Source organism: Peromyscus eremicus, chromosome 3, assembly GCF_949786415.1.
Source record: "Peromyscus eremicus chromosome 3, PerEre_H2_v1, whole genome shotgun sequence".
In the NCBI taxonomy this organism is placed as follows: Eukaryota; Metazoa; Chordata; class Mammalia; order Rodentia; family Cricetidae; genus Peromyscus; species Peromyscus eremicus.
Genome location: NC_081418.1, coordinates 103,982,595 through 104,008,824, shown reverse-complemented (window position 1 = coordinate 104,008,824; position 26,230 = coordinate 103,982,595). Strand labels below are relative to the sequence as shown.

Below are 26,230 nucleotides of genomic sequence, written 5' to 3'. Positions count from 1 at the left end.
CCACTTGGGGTTAGGTTTGTATACCTGTAATCTCAGCACTTAGAGGCCAAGACAGAATGATCCAGAGGTGGAAGCCAGTCTGGGCTACAGAGTAAGAAAGATTCTGTCTCAAAAAACCAAAACCCCCATTTAATTACTAGTGTAAGAAACAGGACAGAGGTCAGTTCTGAGGAGGAGAGAGGACTGAATGGAAAGGGCATCAAGAGCTTCTGGAATTTAGAAGTCTCTTCTTTCTTTTCTTCCCTGGCATCTCTTTCTGTCTTTTGGAGACAGGATATCATGTATGTCAGGCTAGCCTCAAACCCATTATGTAGCCAAGGATACTTTGAGCTTTTTCTGATCTTCCACCTCCAAAGTACTGGGATTACATGTGGGTGGTGTGTATATGATAGCCAAACACTTTACCAATTGAGCTACATCCCATGTTCTCTATTCTCAACCTGGTTGGTAGTTACATGGAAACATTCTGTGATAATTCATTGACTATTTTTTATTTCAGAAGCACAGGGCTACAGATGTAGCACAATGATACAGTGCTTCTCTAGCTACACAAAAGCCCTACATTCAATCTCATTTATATCAGAAGCCCAAAGGACTCTACCTGGATTAGGTGGGGGATTATACTGGCAGTGGGCTCAGTATTAAATTTAGGTTGAGTAAATAACTTCAAGCATCCTTGGGAGTCAGTGTTGGGATGTTCAATTCTGGAAATGATAGGCTAGTAGTCTTTAGATTCCTAGAGCCTTAGAGATAGAACCACGATCCTACATTTCACCACTTCTCACTAATGTCATCACATTATAACTCCATCAAGGGATGAATCCGTTTGTCAGGACAATGCCTTCATTTATCTAACTGTCTCTTGAAATGCTACTGCAGATACAACAGGGTGTACTTTTTACTGATTTTCCATTTCTCAGTCCTAGTAAGTTGACAATTGAGGTCAAACATCACAATGTTGTCAGAAGCAGCATAAAAATCGTCTTACTTGAAGGCAAAGTGATGTCATAACAGGACCTCTAAGAAATGCTTACAGCTGTCTGAATTTAGAGACTAGCATTATAAACAGACCTCGAAATCCATAGTATATTGGGAACCATTCAGAACAGTGATAAAAGGTCAGCTTGATTAACAAAACATAAAAACACTAGATATTTCCACCTAGTCTAGCCTCTGCTTTTTGTCTTTCCCTGTGTGCCATCTCAGTGTCAGCTAACAGTCTCTGCCTCATCCCTGGCTAGCTTCAACTTCTTAGCTTGCAGAGGACAGAATCAATCAATGCTCAAGTACAACTTCTAGGCAACATGTAAGTGTGTGTGTGTGTGTGTGTGTGTGTGTGTGTGTGTGTGTGTGTGTGTTATACTCTGGGTAGAATACTTACGCTTTAACAAGAAAACTGCTAATACAAAGAACTCTAGGTGCTGAGAGTGTGGCTCAATAGTATGAAAAGGCCCTGGGTTCCAATCCAGAGCAATACTTGTTTGGGTGTGGTGACACTCACCTATAGTCCCAGCACCAAGGAGGCAGTGGTTAGGGAGACTGAAATCAGAAATTTGGGCTACATAAGACGACCTGAGCTGGGCAGTGGTGGTGCACACCTTTAATCCCAGCTTTTGGGAGCCAGCAGCAGGTGGATCTCTGAGTTCAAGGCCAGCCTGGTCTACAGAGCAAGTTCCAGGACAGCCAGAGCTACACAGAAAAACCCAGTCTTGGAGGGGAGGGGGAGAGGAGGAGGAGGAAAAAGAGGAAGAGGAAGAAGATGATGACATTGTATTGCAAAACAAATCAAGAATCCTATAAAACTGTGTGCAGACTAGGTTATGAAGGTGTGTTTGGACAAAGACCTTATTATAGTTTGCAGCTCAGACTGAAAGGGTGAAAGCTGTTGAACTTCATTTCTTTCTAAAATTATACATGCCTTTCTGACACAAGGGTCATCTTTACTGTTTCCAGAGTCTAATAAAGCCCTGTTCCTGTGGCCTGAATGTCTCCTGAGGGCTCCAAAGTCCTGGATCTTGGCATTCTTCATAGGGCACTACCCTATCTGTTCAGTGACCTAAGAACAGAAATACATGACTATTTCTCCTCTAGGCACACAATAAATGCTTAGTGAATGAACAATACAGTCTTAGGGAAAGAATACAATGTCTCTGTGCTTTGCAGACTTAATCCTGGAACTTCGCCTAGATCTTCTGTCTGCTAATTAGACATCCTGTAAGTACAGCTCAGTGCCTGTCTTGAAGTTTATACATACACCGAGGACATGGATGGGTTCTCCTAAACGTAACGTCAGACTTTCTCACATTCTTCCATCACTGAACAGCACTGCCTCCCACACAGTAATCCGCTGAAAAACAAACGTTTAGGTTGAGGAATATCTGCAGAACATGGAGTCAATGTGCAGATAACAAGACTGCTAAACAAACAATTTATTCTGGATTTAAGTTGCAACATTTCCATTGCGGCAAAACAGTTCAAACACAAGTATAGAAAGCCAGCAAACAGACCCAGTATGTTACAATCTCAACTAGGAACTTCTGAATTCTTAACAACTAGGGGAAATAATGAACAATGCAAATGACTAAAAGGGGGAAGGGTTGCAAGCAGCCTCGACTGAAATGAACCACATTCTCCTTTTGCATCTGTTTCAAATGACCACCAAGTTAGTATGGCAAAGGGTCACTCGGCAGTGACCCCTCTTTTGCATCATCTGTGCAGCAGGTTTCTATGCAAAAGAGCAAGATATTTAAAAGCAATTTGGTACACAATCTTTTGTTCACAGGCAGATTAAGCTGCCAAAAACAAGCAATGTACTCACCACATTCTCACACTAGTTCCTAAAAAGGGAAAAAAAAAGTTTGCTAGTATTTAGCATAACAATAGATATGAATTCCTCCAAATACACAACTGGATTCTAAATATTGTGCAGTTTTACTAACAGGCTCAGAATCACATTTCTACTGAAATATAGTGCTTAGGGGCCCGGGGGTAGGGGGTGGGATAGCTGGAGAAGTAGAAGAGATTTCACAAGTAGAAAAGATTTCTTGTACTATTCCATGGGTTTGCTTTCTTCTACTTCCCACCCCATCAACACACACACTCATCAGCCAATTGTTCTGTGGTGGGGCCCCAACACAGCTTGACCACACAGCTGCCATGACAGGCTTAGAGGCCCAGACACAGCTTCTGTGACAGGCTTACTGACGGGCAACATCCACACCCAGGAAAAGGCATAAGATGACCCCACCCAGGGAAGGCCTACATCTAAGGGAAAAGTACCTGACATCCCAAACATTCCAACCATTAAGGTGGCCAGATGTCCCAGAGTCTAGAACACACCTATTTTTGTTTTACAGATACCCCTAGACAAATGTCAGCCAATCAGGGTCCTGAACCCTGGAAATCCCTTCACCCCAACCTCTGCAATGATAAAAACCCCACCCTGCCTGGACTCTGGGCTCTCTGTTATCACCACTTCATCGGATAGACAAAGAGATCAAGCCTGGGAGCTTGATGGTAATAAAGGCTCTTTGCTTTTACATGTGGGATTCAGTCTCCGTGGTGGTCTTTCGGGGGTCCCCATGATCTGGGCTTAACAGTTCCCAGCAGCTTTATTTACTTTTTCCCCCCTCAGCAACTTCCCAAGCCAAATACCAACCAAATCAGCCAGGGGTTGGTGGAGAGAGTCCACAGGCCTGTGCCTTCAAACTCTGTTGTGTAGACTCCATCCCTGCTTTGCTGAAGGTCAAGTACACTATCATTCCCTGTAACCAAAGAAGCAAAATCGAAGTTTTCTTGCTGTTCTGCCAGCTGCTAAAGCAGTCTTGACTACCATAATGACCTGCTTCTAGGGAAGATGCATACTACTTCACCAAGTCTTCCCTTTACCTAGCCCCCTGTGGCTTTGTTAAATACTCTCCCCAACACCCTTCCCTTTACAGATCACCTTCCTTTAGTGAGCTTGCAGAATGTTACCATGGAGTCCAAACAACTAGAAGCAATTTCAAAACTACATGGAATAGAAAGAAGATTTGGAGAAGATATTCTGCAAACAATATCTTTACTATGCCAAAGCGAGTATTTCTACAGATATGGAATCTTCAAGGCACAGGCAACAACATATGGTCTGCACTACATACAAAACCACTCCAAGAACAACAGAATGGACTTGTTTACCTACATTCATTCAACACATGCCCAGCACGCAAACACAGGGCACAGCTGAGGCCCCAGTCTAAAGTCTAGGTAGGAAGATGGGCAACAAATGTGTCAGAGCATGAAGGATGCCAGAGGTGCACAGATTGGCTTCAAGTTTCAGCCAACTCTTCTTCTAAGGCCACTGAGGAAAGAGAGCTCCTAAGGCATCAGTGAGTTTAGAGGTGTGGTTTTGCAAATACTAACACTGATTCTCTGGCTTTGAGACAAGAATATCTGCTATGAAGCCAGAGTATAATCTTCTGTTTGATACAAGCACACATATCACTTCAACAAACAACCAGTAAAAGTTCAAGTTGGACTATGGAAGTAGATCAGTCCACAAAGTGCTTGCCTATCATTCAGTATGCGTAGGTTAGTTAGATCTCCAGCACTGCATAAACTAGGCAAGGTAACAAAGGCTTGTAGTCCCAGCACTTGAAGAGGTAAAAGCAGGGGCATCAGAAGTTCAATGGCATCCTTGGCTACATAGTGGATTCTAGGGCCAGTCTGGGTAATACATAAGACTGCCTCAAAAAGTTTTTCTTTTTTCTTCTTCTGAAGTTTATATGTGCAATGATTTAAAACAATGTAAGTTAAACACCCATACACATTCCTCAGATTCTAGAATTCAGGTACTACAATCCAAAAGAACATTTCAGGAAAATGAAGCCTCCTTTTAGAGAAGGTAAATCGAAAGTCCCTCCATCAACAACTACTTAGAGCTCCAAGAATTCACTGCCTATATCCAGTAAGTGCCTGTAAAAGGAAAAGAGGGATATGGAGACGCAAAAAGCACGAGGATTAAACTTCTGAGGACCAGAAGGCTCTGCACAAAAATCTCTTCATGCTCTGACTTTATGATTCTACCGATGGGATCCACCATACACAAATGGCTTTATCCCAAATTATCTAAGAAATAGAAAGGGACTCCTCATTAAGGGTCTGGTGGGGAAGAGTCCACCACCAGCTGCAGAAGCAGAAAATACTTAGAGTTCCATGGAAAGAGGCAGTTCATCAGATACTCAAGCAATTAGACTAGCTCCGTAGTGTGGCTCTGCCTAGTTTTATGCAACATTTATCTCAATCTTACTTTCCATCCATCCATCTCCACACACTCAATATGAGTCATATCTTTAAATATAGCAAGTTAGTTTCCATTATGCTCTATCAGATGCTTTGACTGGTAAAGAACAGATATGTGTATTGGTGTTAATTTATAATAGAAAAAGGTTAGAATAAATTCTATGTCCCACACTAGGTAATGGGTTGGTAAGTTAAGCTATGTTCTCTTACACAGTACAGCTATGAAAAATTATATTCATGCAGGCCATGTATCAACCTGCAGACAGAATATTCTATAAAACAGCATTATGAAAACACAAAGTAGCATGCACACTATGGCTACAACTGGATAAATAGATATGAAAAGAGACCAAAAAGAATTTATTCATCCAATAAACAAATTCTACATTACTTTTTAAGACAGATCTCACTACATAGCCCTGGCTAGCCTGGAACCATGTAGATCAAGCTGGCCTCAAACTCACAGAGATGTACCTGCCTCCCAAGAGCTGGAAGTACACTACTATGCCTAGCCCAACAAGCAAAATTTAAGTGCTCACTATACTCCAAGCAAATGTATAGGGCCCAGGGAACACAACAGCAAATATAACAAAAGTCCTGGTCTTCCTAAAGTTTATTTTTTATGTGGTAAAGGGCTAGGCCTATAGATAATAAAATCATAGAGGACAAGAAGTAAAATTGGAGTGGAAGAGGTGGGTGAGGATACACAGGTGGTGGCCATCTTATCTCTGATGGTCTTATAATTAAAGAACTTCCAATGAAGGTTACCCTCCAAAACCACAGCTATTACTAAAGTTTGGTACTATGAATGATCTTGTTTTCAACAAATCTAAAATAGGCATTCTTCATATTTTCCTCATTTTTTAAAAAAGAGAAGCTTGTCTTGTAGCCCATCTAGGGAACAAGAAAATTTTTTATTAAGATAAGATATAAAAGTATTCTGTCCTCTTGACTATTAAAGAGTTGCTACTTAAAAAAACTAGGCTGTTTCTTCACCTACAAAGCTGTACAGAACCATCCTGGTAAGCAACTTAGTTTATGGAAACCATCCAAGCTAAGTGTCATGGCTCCTATGCAGCTTTAGGCCCATTCTTTGATTATTCTAAGTCTTTGCTTACTTATAAAATGGAGCTTAATGCCTCCCTGCTTCATTAGAGGATTAAATCAAGTAGTTAAGTACAAAGTGTGATGTATTTTAAAATGTACAGCATTCTTGTACTTATTTCTTATAGAAAATCAAGTGCGGCGCTAACCTAAGACCAAGAAAGATGTCCTTATCCAGCAGCAGCAGATGCTCCATTTCTGATATTTTTTGTTAACAAAATGGTTTTATTTTCTAATTCACTATTTCCTGTAACAAGTAAAAGGATACAACTTCCCAAATCTTTTTTTAAAGGACTGAACACTAAACAAAGACCTCAAATGCAGTGAAAATTCAAGACAACCGCAGTTCTATGAAAGAGCAGCATTTCTTTGGGCCAAGACATAGCACACACATTATTTTGGAATACTTCTACATAAGCTATAACTCTCATGTAAGGACACCAAGCTTCCTCATTTTCTCCAGTCTTAGAAACAACCCCCTCTAGGCAACTCATTTCTCTTATCACAAGTCTAGTCTTACTTTTTCTAATATCAGTTTTATCATAGATCCACAGTATGCATTTCATTTTCTTATTGCCCTTAAGTCACAGCTTATTTAAGGGTGTAAAACCAGTTGACCTCTCTTATCCTATCAGCTATGGTAATTAGTTATGAGCACTAAACTTGAAACACACATTAAAAATAGATTGTTTTCCTTTTATTTCTCCTGAGTATAATTATAATATATCATTTGTACATAAATGGCTATATTTCTATTAATACCATTTTTGGATAATAAAAGGATGTAAAAAATGCCTATATATAAAGAGGGCAATGGATTTGAAGGAAATGGATCACAATTCAAACTCAATGAATTATGAATTAAATCTGAGCTAACTTCAGGTCTATTTACTTCTTGAATGAAAAGCTATATAATTATGTTTTTTAAAAACTACCAAGAATAATAGCTTAGAAGACCCAACTTGACTTTCACAGTTCTTGATTTAGTAATTTTATTTTTAGTCTATAGAAATACTCTCACATGTGAGCCCAATGAAGCATACAAAGATGTTCTTTACAGGACCAGTTACATCTGAAAAATTTTAAAAACAAATACGTATCACAATGGGGTGGACAAATACAGATCCAGCCTAAGCAACATTACAGCCCGGCAAGGAGAACCAGTGTGTCTGTATCTGAGGCCACTAAAACCAACACCAAGTTAACTAACTGGCATACATGTAAGGCCCTGGGTTCCATCCCTATGACCACTAAAACAAAGCAACACTCCAACAAGGAAACCTGAAAGCTTCTAAATTATATGTGCATCCATATGTACAAGAAAGGCTAGAAGTTAATACACCAGACTAAAATGTTTAAAAAGTGAGCCGGGCGGTAGTGGCGCACGCCTTTAATCCCAGCACTCCAGAGGCAGAGCCAGGCGGATCTCTGTGAGTTCGAGGCCAGCCTGGGCTACCAAGTGAGTTCCAGGAAAGGTGCAAAGCTACACAGAGAAACCCTGTCTCGAAAAAAAAAAAAAAACAAAAAACAAAACAACAAAAAAAAAAAAAATAGAAGTGACCCAGACATATCAGATGCTGACTGTATTGTAACTAAGGCTAAAATGTAAAGATCCCTAATGTAAACTCTAGAATTATAAAATTCTATGTAAACTCTAGAACTAGAAAACTGTGGCCTTGAGTTAGGTAACAATTTTAGATATAAATCAAAAGTGTAATTCATAAAAATAAATCAATAAATTAAGTGTCATCAAAATAAAAACCGTTTGCTCTTTGAGGATATGTCAAGAAAAGTAAAAGATAGATAAGACAGGGGCTGAAAAGATGATCAGCAGGTAAAGGTACTTGCTGCCAAACCGGACAACCTAAATTCACTTGACTCCTATGGGTTGCCCTTGTACTGCAGCAAGTGTATATACATGTTCTCGAGCACACACACACAAAACCAAAGATTAGGAGAAGGTATCTCCAATTTCATTTATGATGAAGAACACATAATCCAGGCTATGCATTATGCTTTAATATCAGATCCAGGAGGCAGAGGCAGGTAGATCTTAAATTTGAGGCTAGTAAGGGCTACATATTGAACTGTCTCAAAAATCAACACACCAACAAACAGATAACTGTGGGAGACCAGCCCCCACACTTATTTACCCCAGGAACTCTTGAGGAATGAGGGATAAGAGACTTAGTCAGAAACAGAGAGAGAAAAAGAGAAAACACAGGATAAACTAGGGTGGGCCTGGATCCTTATCCATCGGCCCAGAACTTTATTCCAAAGGTCTATTTATAACAATGCTAAGGTGTGGAGCAAAAGATTGCTAGTTACAATCACCTGGTACCCAAGCCCATGGTCCAATCAACCTTTTAGGCAGTCCTGCTGGGTACAGCCACTAGGAAGCCTAGTAGTGGGCTCCAACAGATAACCAATAACCAAAAAAAAAAAAAAAAAAAAAAAAAAAAAAACACCTCTTAAAATGCAGTAAGAGAGCAACTCAAAAAACGGGCAAAAGATTTGAACAGATACATCATCAAAGATAATATATGATTGGCAAGTAATCACAAGAAAAGATGCTCAGCATCAGTTGTCAGAAGCAGGCAGCACACATTTACTACTACACATTTGTCACATAGCCTCGGATTACAGATATTGACCATATCAAGAGTTTACAACAACTCAAAGTCTCCTACACTGCTGACAAGAATGTAAAATGACAAACACTTTGAAAAACAATTTAGGACTCAAACTGCATCCTAAATATTTAGGCCTATATTTATAGATTGTGATTGGCCTCGGTCAAATGCTTGTTTTTATAGTGAATAGTGATTAATGCAGACTTATAACTGGTCAAGATGCTAAGAATAAGTGACTGTTGAGGGCTCTGCCCTCAAGAGAACCATCTCTATATTGCTCCTTTCAAGGCTCAGGGTTACACTGAGAAGAGGCAGACAGTGGAAGGAAGTTGTGAACGACTGTCTTCTAAGACTTGCACTTACAAACTCATAGCAGCTGTAGTTACCTGTGCAGGGAAAGAGCAAGGAGGGGCTCAGGGGTCCTTGGTCCTTCCCCCAGAGAGATACCAGTAGGGGATGAGTGACAGTGGTGTAGCCACTGTCAAGTTACCCAAGCACCAAAGGATTTATTTGTCACACCCATGACCACACAGTGGCTCTAGAGGAGGAGGGAGATGTCTTAGTTAAAGGTTTCTATTTCTGCAATAAGTATGACCAAAAGAAACTTGGAGAAGACAGAGTTTATTTTATCTTATACTTCCAGGTAATAGTCCATCACTGAGGGAAGTCAGGGTAGGAATTGAAGAAGCAGAGGCTATGAAGGAACTTCTTACTGCCTTGATCAGCCTGCTTTCTTACAGTACCCAGGACCACCTGCCTAGGGGTGTCACCCACAGTAAGCTGGGCCCTCTCACAATAATCATCAAGAAAATGCCCCACAGGCTTGCCCACAGGCCAATTTGGTAGAGGCATTTTCTCAACTGAGGTTCCCTCTTCCAAAAATACTCTAGCTTGTATCAAGTTGACATAAAAACTATCTAGCACAGGGATAAGGAGGGTGGGGTAGTGAGTGTAAGCAGAATTTATCATATACATGTATGAGCTTGTCAAAGAATAAGTTCATTAAAAAAAAACAAACAAAGAGACAGTACACAAAAAGAAATGAAGGGGGTGTAACTAGTGATGCTTCAAACATTAAAATATACAATAAAGTCATTCTCAACAATTATGTGCTAATAAATCTTAAAACTTAAATAGAATAGACAAATTATTTTTAAAAGGTACTTAAAAATCCTTCCGAAGAGTTTTACAGGCAAATTCTATGATTATTATAGGAGCACCAATTCCAATTTCATATAAACTATCGAAGGATAGAATATTAAGGACCACTCTCTCAGCTCATTATGAGGCTAGCAATACTAATACCAGAACTTAAGAAAAACTCAAAGTTAATCTAATTTATGGACACAGATGCAAAAAAAAAATGTGTATGTACAAAGTTCAAGTCAGATTTAGGTTACTGTGGAATACAAGACTTGAAATGCAAAGTCAGTCTAGTTTACCACATTAACTGACTAAAAGAGGAAATATGTGATCATCCTACCAGATTCTGAAAAGTGCCTGATAAAATTTAACACCCTCTAAAGTTCATTTTTACTCCAACTAGGAATGTAAGAAAATGTCCTTAATCTAATAAGGAGTAAAAAAGCTCATAGAACTTCCCCAAATCCTTCCATTTAAAATGAGAATTAGGTAAAGGAGGATACTTGCTATTACTACTTCCATTCAACAATGTAGTAGACATTCTAGCCAGAAGATTATAGTAAGATAAAAGCAGAAAGGAAAAAAAATCTGAGCTAAAATTAGTAAGTGGCTGGGAAGATGGCTCAGTGGATAAAGTACTGGCCACATAAGCATGAGGATCCGAGTCCAATTCGCACACCACATAAAAAGCCAAATGCAGTGGACATGTGCCTACCTATCATCATCCTCCAGCTGAGTAGCTGGAGGCAAGAAGATCCCTAGAGCCCATTGGCTAGCCAGACTAACCAATCAGTGAGCATCAGCTCTGTGAGCAGGAATCTTTTCTTAAAAGCAGGAATAAAGTGGTGGGGGGTGGGGGTGGGGGGGTGGGAGGAACAGATGTGACACACAAACAGGCAGATCTCTATGAGTTAGAGGCCAACCTGGTCTACAAAGTGAGTTTCAGGCCAGCCAAAATTATCATGGTGAGACTCTGTCTCAAAAATAAATAATTTATCTGGGCATGGTGGCATACACCTTTAATCCTAGCACTTGGGGAGGCAAAGGCAAGCAAATCTCTAAGTTCAAGGCCAACCTGGTCTACAGAGTGAGTTCCAGGACAGCCAGGGCTACACAGAGAAACCCTGTCTCAAGAAAACAAAACAAAACAAAACAAAAAAATCCAGAAGAATTAGTAAGAATGTTCAATTTTTAAATATCTAGGAGGCACGCCTTTAATACTAGCATTTGAGGCAGAGGCTGGCAGATCTCTGAGTTTGAAGCCATCCTGGTCTACTCAGTGAGTTCCAGGGTAGCCAGAGCTAATGAATGAATGTGTCCCTGGTCTCAAAATCAACCAGCCAGCACCAGCAAGATTACCAGTAGGTAAAGTGCTTGCTGTGCAAACCTGATGACCTAAGATTAATTCTCTGAACCTACATGATGGAAAGATAGAATGGACTCAAAACAAGCTGTCCTCTCCACTCCAATAAATAAAGGTAAAAGTCTATGAGGAGAATCACTGGAGAAAAAAGCACAAGCGGACATGCAGCAGTATGCTCTATGGGACATATGCTGCTATGTATGCTGGAAGGACTTGAAATACAAAACTGAAAGACTTTGCTATGTAAATGCTTGGCTGAACTAAGCCTGATGTTTCCAAACAACTCAAGAGTCAGTATGCAATTGGCACTTTGAACTAGAAAGCCTTATGGTTCATTCTGAAGTACTGTAAAAATTGTTACTAACTTCTCTATAATTCAGGGTTTAAGAGTTCAGTTTCAGGTTCCTAACCATATGACAGAATAGAATCCCAACCACCCAAAAGAGGATATGGTGGCATCTTTTCAGGATTTTGGATGCCAGGAACAGAACAGTAAGACTCAGGTCAGAGATTGGAGCAAAGCCCATCCAGTAAGGATGATCTTTCTTTAAGCAATCAGATTTCTTCACCAAAGTTGTCTAAAGGGGCCTGTGCTGATATATTTGTAATCTAAGAAATAAAGCTTGCCTGTAGATCAGAGGACAGAGTCAGACCCAGAGTTGGCCAGAGGTCAGGCAGTAGTGGCACACACCTTTAATACTAGCACTCAAGAGGCAGAGGCAGAGTCTGGAGTTCTGTGAATCAAGGCCACACTAGCTACTTGAGATTAATCCAGTCTAAAAGAGAAACAACCAGGAGTGGTGGCACACACCGTTAATTCCAGCACTTGGGATCACACACCTTTAATCCCTGCACTAGGAAGGATGAGACAGGAAGTGATATTGCTGGGCAGAGAAGAAATATAAGGAGGGAGGAGACAGGAATTTGCTCTCTTGCAGAGGCTATGTCTGGCTGAGGAGTTGGTGAGGTAAGAGGTGGTAGCTGTGGCTTGCTCTGCTTCTCTGATCTTTCAGCTTTCACCCTGATATCTGGCTCTGGGTTTTTATTATAAGACCATTTAGGACTTGCGCAACAGGGGTCCTCTGTTGAAGACCACAACAGTGGCATACATGGAAGCTCTGAAGAAAATCTGTGCACTGAAAATATTTGGCCTTGAGCTCAGAATGCCACTATTGCATACCAGCAGAAGCAACAAAAATGTCAGTGCAGGTGACTTAGAGTCAACCTTAGAACAACACATCTGTTGCTGCAGTACCACATTAGATTACTTTCCTAAAGATAGCCACCAAGGTCGATTCCCTTATTTGGCCATTTCCTCTTCCCGAGACTCACAACCAAGGTCCAGCTATCAAAGTATAGAAGAAGTCCAGCAATCAAAAGCCCCCTTTTGGCTACCCTAATGAACATGCCCAATCAAAATTAACCAACTCATCCCAACACGGCGGCTCCCCCTTTCCCTTTATAAATTGCCATTTGTCTGTGTGCCACATCTGTCTCCTCTCTATCCAGAGGCAGTTCTTTGTCCCTCCAGGGCAAATATCCCTCCCCTCTCTCCCTTGTTTCTTTTACTTTCTCTCTGGTCCTTTATCTCTTGAACTGTATAAAAAAGAAAAAGTGAACTGAGCACAAGCATCCAGCACTGTCTGCTTCCTGGCTATGGTTGCAATGTAACCAAGCGCTTCAAGCTCTTGATGCGTTGACATACCACAATGGCCTGTACCTCCAATCGTGAGGCAGAATAAACCCCTCCTTCCTGTACTAGTTATTTTTCTTGGCATACCATAATGGCCTGTACCTCCAATTGTGAGGCAGATTACCCCTCCTTCCTGTACTAGTTATTTTTCTGTTGCTGGGACAAAAATACCATGACCAAATGCAACCTAAGGAAAAAAGTTTATTTTGGTTTATGGTTCCAGAGATTCCATAATGGTGAAAGAGGCATTAGAGCAAGCAGATGGAGGAGAAACTGACAGATCACAACTTCAACTAAAAACACAAAGCAGAGAGAATGAACTGAAAGTGGAGGAGACAATGAACTCTCAAAGCTACTCCAAATTTGCACCACCTCCCCAAACAGCACCATCAACTGGGGACTACCAGTTCAAATATGTGAGCCCATGGGGACATTTCCATTCAAAATCACCACAATTCCTTAAGTGGCTTTTGTCAGGGAATTTTACCACAGCTCCAGAAAAGTAACCTAGAAACTCAGCCATCTCCCAGACACTCACATTAGTTTTTGTTGTTTTTTGAGACAGGGTCTCTCAACTGAGCCTAGAGCCCATGGATTCAGCTAGACTGCCTAGCCAGCAAGCCCTCAGGATCCCGTTTTCTCCACCTCTCTGTTGCTGGAATTGCAGGTATTTACTGCCCACCCTGCTTTTTATATGTGGGAATGAGGCATCTAAACTCACGTCCCCAAACTTCTGCAGCTTGTAAGCACTTTACCAATTGAGCCATCTCCTCAGCCCCAGAAACTACTACTTTAAAATGAAGTCTAGGGCCGGAGAAATGGCTCAGTGATTAAGAGCATGGACTGCTCTTCCAGAAGTCCCAGGTTTCATTCCCAGCAACCACACAGCAGCTCTCAACAGTCTATAACTCCAGCCCCAAGGGATTTGATGCCCTCTTCTGGCCTCCTTAGGCACCAGACACACATGTGAGACACACATGCATGCAGGCGACATACTCATATACATCAAAATAAATTAAAAATTTTTTAAAGTCTAAATAAATGGAGAGTTACCACAATGAATCAAAAGACTCAAAACTCAATATTTTTCAAGGCAATTATTGCTAAACGTGGTGGCACACGCCTTTAATTCCAGCACTGGGGAGGCAAAGGCAGGTGGACCTCTGGGAGTTTGAGGAAAGCCTAATCTATGTTGTGAGTTCCAGGACAGCCAGAGCTGCATAACAAAGAGATCCTGTTTCAAAAACAAACAAAAAAGCAATTCTCTTGAAATTGATTCATTAAACACTCACAATTCCAATTTCAAAAGCTAGGAGTGCTTACTTCTTTATGTATACAACCTAAAGAATTAATTTAAAATTTTATATTGAAGATCACAGGCCCAAGAAAATACAAAATATTGCTTAAAAATGAATATAGTTAGTGAAAATTGACCCTTATAAATCCTCACCTCATGAGCAAATGTCAATTCCAAAAGGCAAAAGGCCTAAATTTAAAAAACAAAACTTTAAAACTTCCATAATAGAATCTGAGAGAAAAAATCCTTAAGCAGGATACACAAACAGGGCAATATGCTCAAGTTCCAGCACCACTAAGTACTAAAGATGCACACCAAAGCATCTATTAAAGAAGCAGAAGACAGGTGAAAATAGTAACAATGAAGGATCCATTCAAGAGGGTCAACATCCAACTAATTAGCTCTTCAGAGACTAGAACAACACTGAAGGAGGAAATAACTAGAAAACCAATATAAAACAACCTCCTAGAGCACTGGTTACCAAACTCAAAGGACCCTCTGAATGCCCAGTATTGTGTACGAAAACTATACAACTAAAGGTCATTATCATGAATTTCAGAACAAACAGATATAAAGGGAAGATCTCAAGAACTTGGGAGAGAGAGAAAGGAAGAGGTAACCTATGAAGATGAAGAATACAAATGCTATAGAACCAGCTGTGGTGGCATGAGCCTATAAATCCCAGGAAGGAGGCAGAGGCAGAAGCAGGAGAATCCTGAGTTCTATGCCAGCTTGATCTGTATATTGGGACTCTGACTCAAAATTACAAAGGGAAAAAGAGAGAAATTTCAGTGGTGAATTGCTTGCCAAGCATGAACAAGGCCCTCAGTTCCTTCCTGGGACCACAATGTGTGTCAAAGAGAGGGAGGAGGAGAGGGAGACAAGAGACGGAAACAGAGAGTGTTTGGGAGACAGAGCATGAGCAAGAGTGCTTGCCAGCCAGCTACTGCTCCTGTACTCCACAGATCCCTGGGCCTGGGAGGCTGAGGTGGGAGGATCACTTGTGTCCAGTGTCCAGGTACTCAAGACTAGTCTGGGCAACACAGCTAGAACCTGTCTCAGGAAAAGAGTGAGTGAGTGAGTGAGTGAGTGAGTGAGTGAGTGAGTGAGTGAGTGAGTGAGTGAGTGAGAATGAATGAGAATGGCCTCTTCACTGACATTTTCAAAAGCAAAATTCAAAGCAGAAGACATTAATATGATGCCTTTGAAATTCTGAAGTAAAACTACTTAACAGATTTTTCCCCCTCAACTGTCACTAAATATGGGAACATAAAAACATGTTTACATGTATAAGAACAAAAAAATAACTATGATACATCCTCGTTTTGCATTAAGGCAACAAGCAAAACCAATGAGATTTCAGAGAACAAAGAATCCAAAACAAGGAAGAGATCCAGCCAAAACAAACCTGAAAAAGAGAAAGTAGGCTGTTTCACACTTTATCAAAAGGCTTCTGTGATCAAAACAATATGGCACAGTCATAAAGACAAACTGATGAAACTGAACAGAACTTAAGCCTTAAGGATATTAAGCTAAGTGAACTAACTAAGCCAGTTGCAAAGGAACAAGCGCCAACAAGTTCACATTAAATGGATGATAGGTTGTCCCCCAGGGTTTGAGAACAGGGTATTGCTGTTTAATGAATTAACATTTGTAAGATCTGTCATAAAATTTATATTGCAAGTATACGTAACACTAAGTATACTATATACTGAAAAGTCGTTAAATTTCACACCATGTGGTTTTTACCAATATAGGTAGTGGAGTAGGGGAGGCACAGAAATAAATCTCTGCAGAAATGTCAAATGTTTCTTGACAAGGATGCCAAGACATTCAATGGGAGAAAGGACAAGTTTTCAGAAAGTTGTGTTAAGAACAATATATACCAAAAGAATGTTGCCAGGTCCATGCCTTATAGACAAATTATAAAGTCTTCATGACATTGGATTTTGCAATAAATCCTTGGATATGATATCAAAATCAAGGAACCAAATGAAAAAAATTAGAATTCATCAAAATAAACCTTTGGTGTGGGTAGGTAAAGAAAAAAGGAGAATGGAAAAGGTGGGTTGATGGGCACTAAATTAATGAACAAAGCTTAAAAGAGCATTATTCAAGTGGCTCACAACCACTTGTAGTTCCAGCTCCAGAGCCTCTGGGAGCACATAAACTCACATAGGCACACACCCATACAAAAATAAATCAATCTTTAAAGGACACTACTGAGAGAATAAAAAGGCAAGCTACAGAAAATAAGCCTTATTTGCAAAGCAAATATATAATAAGATTAATAATCAACAAAATTTAGTGAGCAAAGAGATTGACTAGGTATTTATTTATCCAAAAGACAACATATATATGGTCAATAAGCACATGAAGTACTGCTGGATGTCACTAATTGTTAGGAAAGCGCACAGTGAGACACCACAGTGAGATACCACAGTGAGATACCACATCATTATTTATTAGAATGGCATTTATCAAAACACAAGACAAAACAGAAAACAAGTGCTACTGAGGACATGAAAGTAACACTTGTGTGCTCCTGGTGGAAATGAGAAAGGTGTGGTCACCATGGAAAACAGTAAAAGTGGTCTCTAAAATTTGAAGCACAGAATCATCACATGGTCCAGGAACTTCACTCCATATCCAACAGAACTGGAAGAAAGGTCTTAGATATTTCATAGCAGCATTCCAGTAGTGAAGAGGTGAGAGAAAGCAATCCAAATGTCTATCAATGAATGAACAAACAAAACATGGTATATAGCTGCAACTGAACAGTATTCAGCCTTAAAAAGGAAAGAAATCGTGACAGGTGCAACAAAATACAGCAATCTTATGGACATTATGCTCACTCAAGTAAGCCAGACACAAAATGATAAATCCATGACTCTGTTAATAGAGGTACCTAGAATAATCAAATTCACAGAAACAGAACAGTGGTTACTAGGGTGTTACTAGGCGGGATGGGTTATCAGTATTTAACAGGAACAGAGTTTTTGTTTGGGATAATGACAAAGTTCTGGAAATAGGTAGGGTACACCATGTGAACATACTTAGTGTCACTGAGCTGGACTTCTGGTTTAGATGGAACCTAGTATGTCTATTTTACAGTAATAAAGATGGTTAAAATGAGAATCTTAAGATCTGTATATTTTATCTCAAAGAAAAAAGTTCTTAAAGAAAAAGATACTGTCTAGACTTGATAAGTCAAGAAGTAACAAGGCAAAGACATTTTTATAAGCACAAGATAAATAAAAGATAGCAAATTTAGGCATAAGGATAAGGTGAGGTAGGCCTGGTTCAGGAGTCTACTATGTTTGCTGTTTTAAGTCTATAGTAATGTTGGCCTAAATTCATGTGATTTATGTATGTAATGTACTTCTTTGAAAAAAACATGGGAACTTATGCATCTAGCTCCTAAGAGGGCAGAGAAATCAAATTTATTCATAAAAGTTGGACAATCCAAGACTCAGATGACTGCTTTCTCCCCTTTGAGGATGTGTCCTTGCCAGTACTGACAGAGAGCTCCAGTTTTAAACATTCCCTTCCATGGAAACAGGAAGTTTTCTGCAATGAAGATATAAGCCCTGATGATAAAAGAGCAATGAAGGTTGTTAAGATTTAGACTTTCTCCACAGATCAAAGAGTGACTAAGAAGCTAGGAGTCGTACCTAGGGGTAAACTTTAGCTAAGCATATATGTACGGATCCATGAATGTATCTGTGGAATTAATATTAATGTTAATTTCTTCCCCTAAAGAATTCATGATGGCCTTTTAGGGCAATGTACATACATATCAAGTCAGCCTCAACAGGAAATCCTTATTAAATATAAAATAATCCTGAATACTTGAAAAAATCCACAATTATTATCAAAGTAATTATTCCTGTCACAAATTAAAGTGACAAATACAAACATTGAAGCCTCAATATTTTCATAGTTCTGATATTTCTTTTAAAATATATTTCTACAGGCTGAAGAAATGGCTCAGCAGTTAAGCACACTGGCTGCTCTTCCAGAGAACCTGAGTTCAATTCCCAGCACCCACATGGCAGCTCACAACTGTCTGTAACTCCTGTTCCAGGGGATCTGACATACTCACATAGACATACATGCAGGCAAAACACCAATGCCCATAAAATATAAGTAATTCATTTAAATATATATATTTCTAGGGGCTGGAGAAATGGCTCAATGGTTAAAAGCACTGGCTGCTCTTCCAGAGGACTGGGGTTCAATTCTTTGTACCCATATGGCAGGTCACAACCATCTTTACTCTAGTTCCAAGGGTTCCAATGCTCTCTTCTGACCTCTGCAAGCACTGCACACACATGGTGCACAGATATTCAGGCAAAACATACATAGATTCATTCACACATGTCTTTTCTTTGAATGTCCATTCTTTGGTAAATTTGTCTTTGCTTCAGAAATGTAATTCAAAAACGCAAATCTTCATTTTTTCTAAGGGTACATAGTTGTAATATAAAACAGTACAAAAACCTGGTACTCATTTCTGCTACAATAAGCTCTTGGCTAATAACACATTTTTGAGGTTTGGCTTCTCATTTATAAAATGTAAATAGTAACAGTACAACTTCAAAAAGTTATCATCAGAGTTAACCTTGCATAGGTTCTGGTTTACTGAATATTCAAGTATGTTATAAGTGATGATAGATAGACCAATGACACTTTTCAAGGCCTGGCCTTGACTACACCTTCTACACCTCATGTTGCCTACAGATACCAAGCTGTTTCATGCCTCAATCCCTTTTCTTGAGTTTCTCCTCATGTTAACCTGCCTAGAATCTGCCACAAAATTCCTCAGTCTACTTACCTAGATCTGTCTGATAAATGTTTGTCACTGAAGAGCCATCTAGTGCACATAGTGTTATAGTTACTGGTACTCCTTATCTGGGTCTTGTGAGCACCCTCGTATTTCAGTACTACAGACAGTAGCAAGTGGTTAAATAACCTGGTCTACCATTGTACAATAACAAGTATATAAGAAACACTAGACACAGCCTTAGAGTTAAAACTAGTGCACAATAAGAATCAGATTCTGTTGGCTTGGGGCTGAGGTAAAATTTCAAGTCACCTTATTGTACACAGCCATCCTGCCCATGCAGAAAAATCTTACCAACATCTGCTCTTGTCATTTTATTTTCATTTAGTGTTAACATCCTTCTTTGGATATGGATTATGTGCTGACTTCCTCGGGACTGCTTTGAAAACCACAGAGCACACTGATTTCTACCCTTTCAAAAGCAAGGGTGCCAGCTATTGTGCTAGCCCCTGACACTCACCTCAGCCACCTGCTGGGTCCCCACTCTGTGCTGAACCAGCCCCTCCATATTTGTAGCCATGGTGAAGCAAGATCATTAGAGAACCTGTTTGGAAAAATGCAGCAACTTCTATCAGGTGTGGAAAACCAGGCTACTTGAAAATTATCACTCATCAAAATTCATCGTTGATACTGTCTTAGAAGGACTATGCCTTCTACAGGAGACAAAGTCAGCAGGGTAAGCATATCTGGATATGCCATAAAATCAGTGTACCAAAATTTGTAGAAACATTTCAATTAGGAAATTTCTCTTGCTAGATATAAATACAGAGGAATGTGGGGCTTTACCTATCAGGTCTTCTTGGTTTTGACTGCTGGGTTCACCTCTCAGAGAGGTGGGAACTACACATAACTTTTTGGATAGTTCTCAGTCACAGCACACTGAGTAAAAATGTGGCTATCTGAGAAAAGTATGAAGTTAACTTTAGATAGAGTACTAGTTTGCTTGACTGCTATCTAAACTTTTATGATTAGTGGCAATATGAGAAGCAAAACCATGCCCAGCTTATACACTTCACTTACAGGCTGAAAAGACAAACAGTAATCACCAACAAAGAAACAAAGTATATGCTAACAAGAACAAAGTACCCATCAATTTATTTTTTTAATAATTTTTATTTTATGTGTATTGTTGTCTTGCCTGTGTGTATATCTGCATTGAGAGTCCCCTGGAACCGGAGTTAGACAGTTGTGAGCTGCCATGTGGGTGCTGGAAATTGAACCTCTGGAAGAGCAGTCAGTGCTCCTAACCGCTGAGCCATCTCGCCAAGCCCCTCAATTTAATAATACATATCTGAGACAGGTTCTCACTGTGTAACTCTGGCTGGCCTGGAACTCACTCTGTAGACCAGGCTAGTCATGAACTCAGAGATCCACACCTGCCTCTTCCTCCTGAGTGCTGGAATTAAAGGAGTATACCACCATACCTGTAACACACACACACACACACACACACACATATATGCCCCTAATTTTCCAATAATAGAAAAAATACATTTGATGCCATCACTTACAAATCTCGAGGAAGATCATTTAAAGATCAAAAAGCCTGCTAGCCTCCTAGGTCAGAATCATTTAAACACAGTTACTGCTGATCAAATAGAATCTTCATCTCTTCTGGCCACAAAGACAGATCCCTCAACACTTTTCAGTAACTTTACTACAGAGAAGCCAGGGTTTATTTGGGACAATTCATTATCATCTAGACAGGTCCCAGGCTGAATAGGAAAATAGGCTCTGGAAGAATTATGTTCAAGATTTGCACATAATAACTGTACAGTGTTATTGTACAATAATTCTGTTTGTAATATACACAGATGCACACAGAGCTCATTTACATGCTTGGACTAGTATAAATACAGTTTCACAAAGCACCTTTCTATAGCATTCCTACCTATAAGGCACAGATCTCCAAGCTTTTTAACTGTGGTCATTCTCTGAATTTTTCTACCCACTTTTAGGTAACTACTTCTATTACTGTTAACTCCCATTCAGATTGTTTTATTGCCAAAACAATGAGTGGTGAATGAAATGTGAAACTGTGGCTGACAACATAAAAAGACCTAGAACAGGTACTGCATCAACAGGAACATGACACCAAATCACAGGTCAGTGATTTACCTCCACATAATAAGGCCAGGTATGAGCTGTGGGGCAGTACTTTAGTCATTCCTTCTTCTTACTCCAAGTGTTTTCTTTCTTTCAGAATGTATGGGGCTAAAGACCAAATCTAGAGCCCATCACACAGGAGAAGCATATGTTCTACCAGTAAACTACATTATCAGCTACTGTGGGATGTCTTTCTGCATGCTGTAAGTATGTGTGGTTCCCACTGAATAATAAATAAAGCTGTTTTGGCCCATGGCAAGAAAGCTTACAGCCAGGTGGGAGATCCAAGCAGAGATACAGAGAGAAGGGCAGGAGGGGAGAGAGATGCCAGCCACCACCAAAGGAGCAACAAGATGCCAGCAGACCAGTAATGATACGGCTACGTGGCAACATATGGATTAATAGGAATGGGTTAATTTAAGATGAAAGAGCTAGCTAGCAAGAAGCTGAAGCCATAGGCCATACAGTTTGTAATTAATATAAGCCTCTGAGTGATTATTTTATAAACGGCTGCGGGACTGTGGAACCATGAGGCCAGGTGGGACCAAGAAACTACGGTTACAACCAGTCTGTTTATCTTTTTAATAAGTAAGTAAAACTTTTGTTTCTAGAAGAAAAAAACCAAGATGCAACACAGAACACTTGGTTTTTGTTCTGTTTTGGGCCTTGCTATGATTTGGTTCAAACTTAGAGAAACATCTACATGTGTGAAGTCTAGACTTGCACTATTCAACAAAGAAAATAACTCAGAGTAAATGATAGCCAGTAGGTTAACATATAGCAAGAACTAAAATCAAGACAGAGAGCCACTCATTTTATAATTCTGAAACATTATAAGTGTTCCTGCTGCTAACTGTAGTTTGAGTAAAAAATAAGTGACTCTGAACACATGGAATAATGTTAGAGATTTATTACTGAATACTATAGAAACATCAGAATATTCATTAAAAGGCACATCTTTCATGGAGTTTCCTATAAACAACTGTTTAAATTTCAAGCTTAGTAACCCAGAAAGCTTACTGTAATGGTCCACTTTATGACTTCTTTTTGCTTTTGTTTTATATTGTTGAGGACCAAAATCACAGCCTTAAACATGTTATCACCAAACTGCAATCCTAGCCTAAATCACTTCAAATCTGCAGGGCCAATCAACTTAAGATAGTTATGAGTCTCAAAATAATTCTAATAACCAGTATCTATAAATATTAAGTCAGAAAAGAGTACATCTGTTAGGCTTTAAAAAGCTAAGCATTCTGGATACTATTTGATTGTGTAAGTGTATACATTTGTAAATGTCTTTTCCCACTTTCTATTTACTTTCTTTAACATGTCTTGATGAACAGAGGTAGGATACTAATGCTGAATGGGTCAGTGTTTGAGCAGTTTGTATCAATTTCTTTACTTATTAGCATATGATGGGGGAGCATGTATATGTGGTAGTACACACGTGGAGGAGGTTAGAGGACAATTTGCAGTTGATTTTTTTCTGCCTTTACAAGGGCTCTAAAGATTGAACTCAGATCACCGAGCTCACAAACACCTACCTCACACCATCCTGCCAGCCCTGGTAGCCTGCATTTTTTATGTTTTAAGGACATTCTATCCTATCCTAGGGTTATAAATACCATAGTACGTATTTTTATTGTAAACACTAAAGAGTGTTATCACCCACATTTTTAAGTTCTTGATCCATCTTCCCATTGGTTTTTTGAGTCTGATGAGTGAGGCACAGATATCGATTTGCCAGCTCCATGCACTGAACCACATATTCTTTTCATCACTAATCTGTAACTCAGGTTTCCTACTGAGTGTGAATAAAATGCCAGGTTCTCTATCCCACTACTGGCTATTTATCTTTCTGTTTGCTACCACCATTATTTCACTGTTACACCTTTACAGGTCTTGAATTTTGGACCATCTCTTGAATTCCTGTAATTCTTGATCTCAACGTTGGTTTTCTACCTTCCAAGCACCTTCAGCTATCAACTGCTAAATAAAATGAAAGAGGAGGAATGTATGTCTCCTGAAAAGACAAGCAGAGACAGTGAGAGTAAGAACAAGCAGAAAAACTGCAGATAACTGTGATTCCAACAGACAGACTTATATCCAACTAGAGCAAACAAGAGAGGAGTTTCAAAACTGGTTCTTCACTTAACCATGTTAGAAAATATGTTGTCATAAACCAAATCCTATTCTTACGTATAAAAGAAAAGGAAGCTTCTCCTTGGGGATATCACAATGCAAAAAGCAAGCAAAATAAAATCTCAAGTGATGTCAGGAAGCAGGGCTGTGGGGGTATCTTTAACTCAGTGCTCCTGAAATAAAGATAATGTGAACAATATTCTCTCACCACAGACACAAAAGTCACATGGGGGGGAGGAGGTCAGAGCCTTTGGAGCAAAGTATGGAGCATCAGTTTTCAACTAGAGGGCATCTCCCTTCCAAAAATGACAAGCTCCAAAGAACAGTAGTAGTCTGAAAACTTGTAGTCACTAACTTCATAACTGAAATCTAGAAACAACAAAACACCAAAACTAAATCTATTACTACAGAAACAGGCTTTTAGGACCTGGGAGAACTGGAGGTGTGGCTCAGTGATAGAGGGCCTGCTTAGCATGTGCAAGGCCCTGGGTTTGATCCCAATCACCAAAAAGAAAAACAGCTTTTAAGGAAAACCTTCTTGGCTTATGGAGGTAAGCTTAACACCAGTTGTAATCAACAGGTGTTGTTTTATTTAATAAGCACCGTGGACAGAACAAGCTACCAAGAAATCCATTTTTCTTTTTTCTTTGGGTTTTTTCCAAGACAGGGTTTCTCCGTGTAGTTTTGGTACCTGTCCTGGATCTCGCTCTGTCCTCGAACTCACAGAGATCCTCCTGGCTCTGCCTCCCAAGTGCTGGGATTAAAAAAGTGTGCCACCGCCGCCCAACCGGAATCCATTTTTCTAGTGAGTTTTGCTCTTAGAGAGCCTATCTTGAAGGATGCTGTGCAGGGTGCCCATCAGGTATCTCCATCTGTTGGTCATTGTGTTGTGCTGCTTTCTGTTCCCAATAAAGGGTTGTCTGGTTTGCTTTCAAAAAAGAAAAAAGAAAGAAAAAAAAGAAAAAGAAAACCCAACTAATTGCCAGAAGACCTATAAAGACACAGCACTTCAAGTAAAAACTTGGTAAGTTCCAACTAGCCCCACCAACCTTTATTAAGTAACTGCTTTGACCAGACAATGAGTTGAAGGTTGAGAATTAACAAATCAGGGAGCCTGTCCTTGTTGAACCTGATACAATTTGAAGGCTATGCTGAGTGTCCCAAGGAAGAAGTAATGCCCTCTGCTGGGGGAGCTAACGAAGATCTTAAAGAGGGGTAAGTTGCCTCAGTGAGTAAAAGCACTTGCCCTCAGGCCTGACAACCTGAGTCAGAGCCCCAGGATTCACATGGTAAAATGAGAGAATCAACTTCCTCAAGTTGTCCTCCAGGTGCATGCTCCCCTTCTCGGTACAAATACAAAATAAATTAATTAAAAATCTTAATGATTTGTTTAAACTAGGATTTGAAAAGTGGAAATTTATCAAAGAAAGGGAGAATGGAGAGTATTCTAAGCCAGTTCTTAGGAAACTAGCGGTCTGACATAGAATGGGTGGGGTATTTGAGGAACAGCAGGCAATATGCCAAAAACTATGGAAGAGGTTAGAGACTGACACTGTGGATGCTGGGGGAACCACCAATAATTTTAACATGATCATATCTGATCCTCAACAAAAGAAACTTTTTTATGATAGCAGGGTGGAGGTAACAGAAAAAGGCATGTTACAGGGGGGAGGGGGGCAGTAAGGAATCCACAACAACAGTAAGAAAGTAAGAAATGAAGGTAGATCCTTAAATTTAATTTGAACTAATGAGTTTATCCAGGACAGCACATGATGACAGCAGGGCACAGTAAACAAAAACTGGTGCAGACTACAGGGTAACAAGAGCACAAATGAACTCTTCCAGACTCACAAAAGACTGACAGCTCATGAGATCCTGTCTTCAGTTAAGCTTACCCACCCTAACAGTGAACCAGGTTCTTGATGGGACCACCTGGTCTCTCTCAGCAGCCAGGAAGTGTAGCTATACCACTCAGCAACACAGAAACTGTCTTTAGTAACAGGAGACTAGGAACCTATCTTTTCCTTCCATGATCAACTGACTCAATCACTCATGCTTATGCACTGCATGCCCGATGAAGAACTTCACAACGGCAAGGATCAGGTAGTAAGACCCTAACTAAAAAAATCAGTATCTAATGAACATCTGAAAGATACAGAAGGAAGGAAGGGAGGGAAGGAAGGAAGGCCGGCTGAGATGGCACACACCTTTAATCCCAGCACTTAGGAGGTAGAGACAAGCTAACGGCCTGTGAATTGGCCAGTGTTGTCTACACAGTGCATTCCAAGCCAGCCAAAGCTACATGGTAAGACCTTGTTTCACAAAAAAAAAAATAAATAAATAAATAAATAAATAAATAAATAAATAAATAAATTAAATAAAATAAAAGATACTACTGGATAGAATTTCTTAATATATATTCTGTTAGAAAGTTATTTATGTCTATGGGACAATAAAAATCTGGCAAACACAGAACTACAGACTAGATCAGATTAGGATTTGGAATTAAGACATGAAAAATCAAAGTTTAGTATAATACAAATGTTCTTCAATAGCAAACACGCTCCTTAGATGCTTCTAAGGCCAAGCTTAGATCCCACACCCAGTCATCAAAATCCTGATG

At 39.8% G+C, this 26,230-nt stretch overlaps 1 protein-coding gene across 3 annotated transcripts in view; it reads right to left on the bottom strand.

The window, feature by feature from the left end:
- Positions 1-26,230, bottom strand: part of Nr2c2 (nuclear receptor subfamily 2 group C member 2) — an 83,873-nt gene that overhangs the window by 49,758 nt on the left and 7,885 nt on the right. For 2 of the 3 annotated variants that reach the window (XM_059258229.1, XM_059258226.1), the window contains exon 2: positions 19,820-19,903. The exons of the other annotated variant lie outside the window; for it this stretch is intronic. In XM_059258229.1, the coding sequence (XP_059114212.1) occupies positions 19,820-19,879 (60 nt within the window). In that variant the 5' untranslated portion in view covers positions 19,880-19,903. The remainder of the gene's footprint in view (positions 1-19,819; positions 19,904-26,230) is intronic. 3 annotated transcript variants of the gene reach the window in all.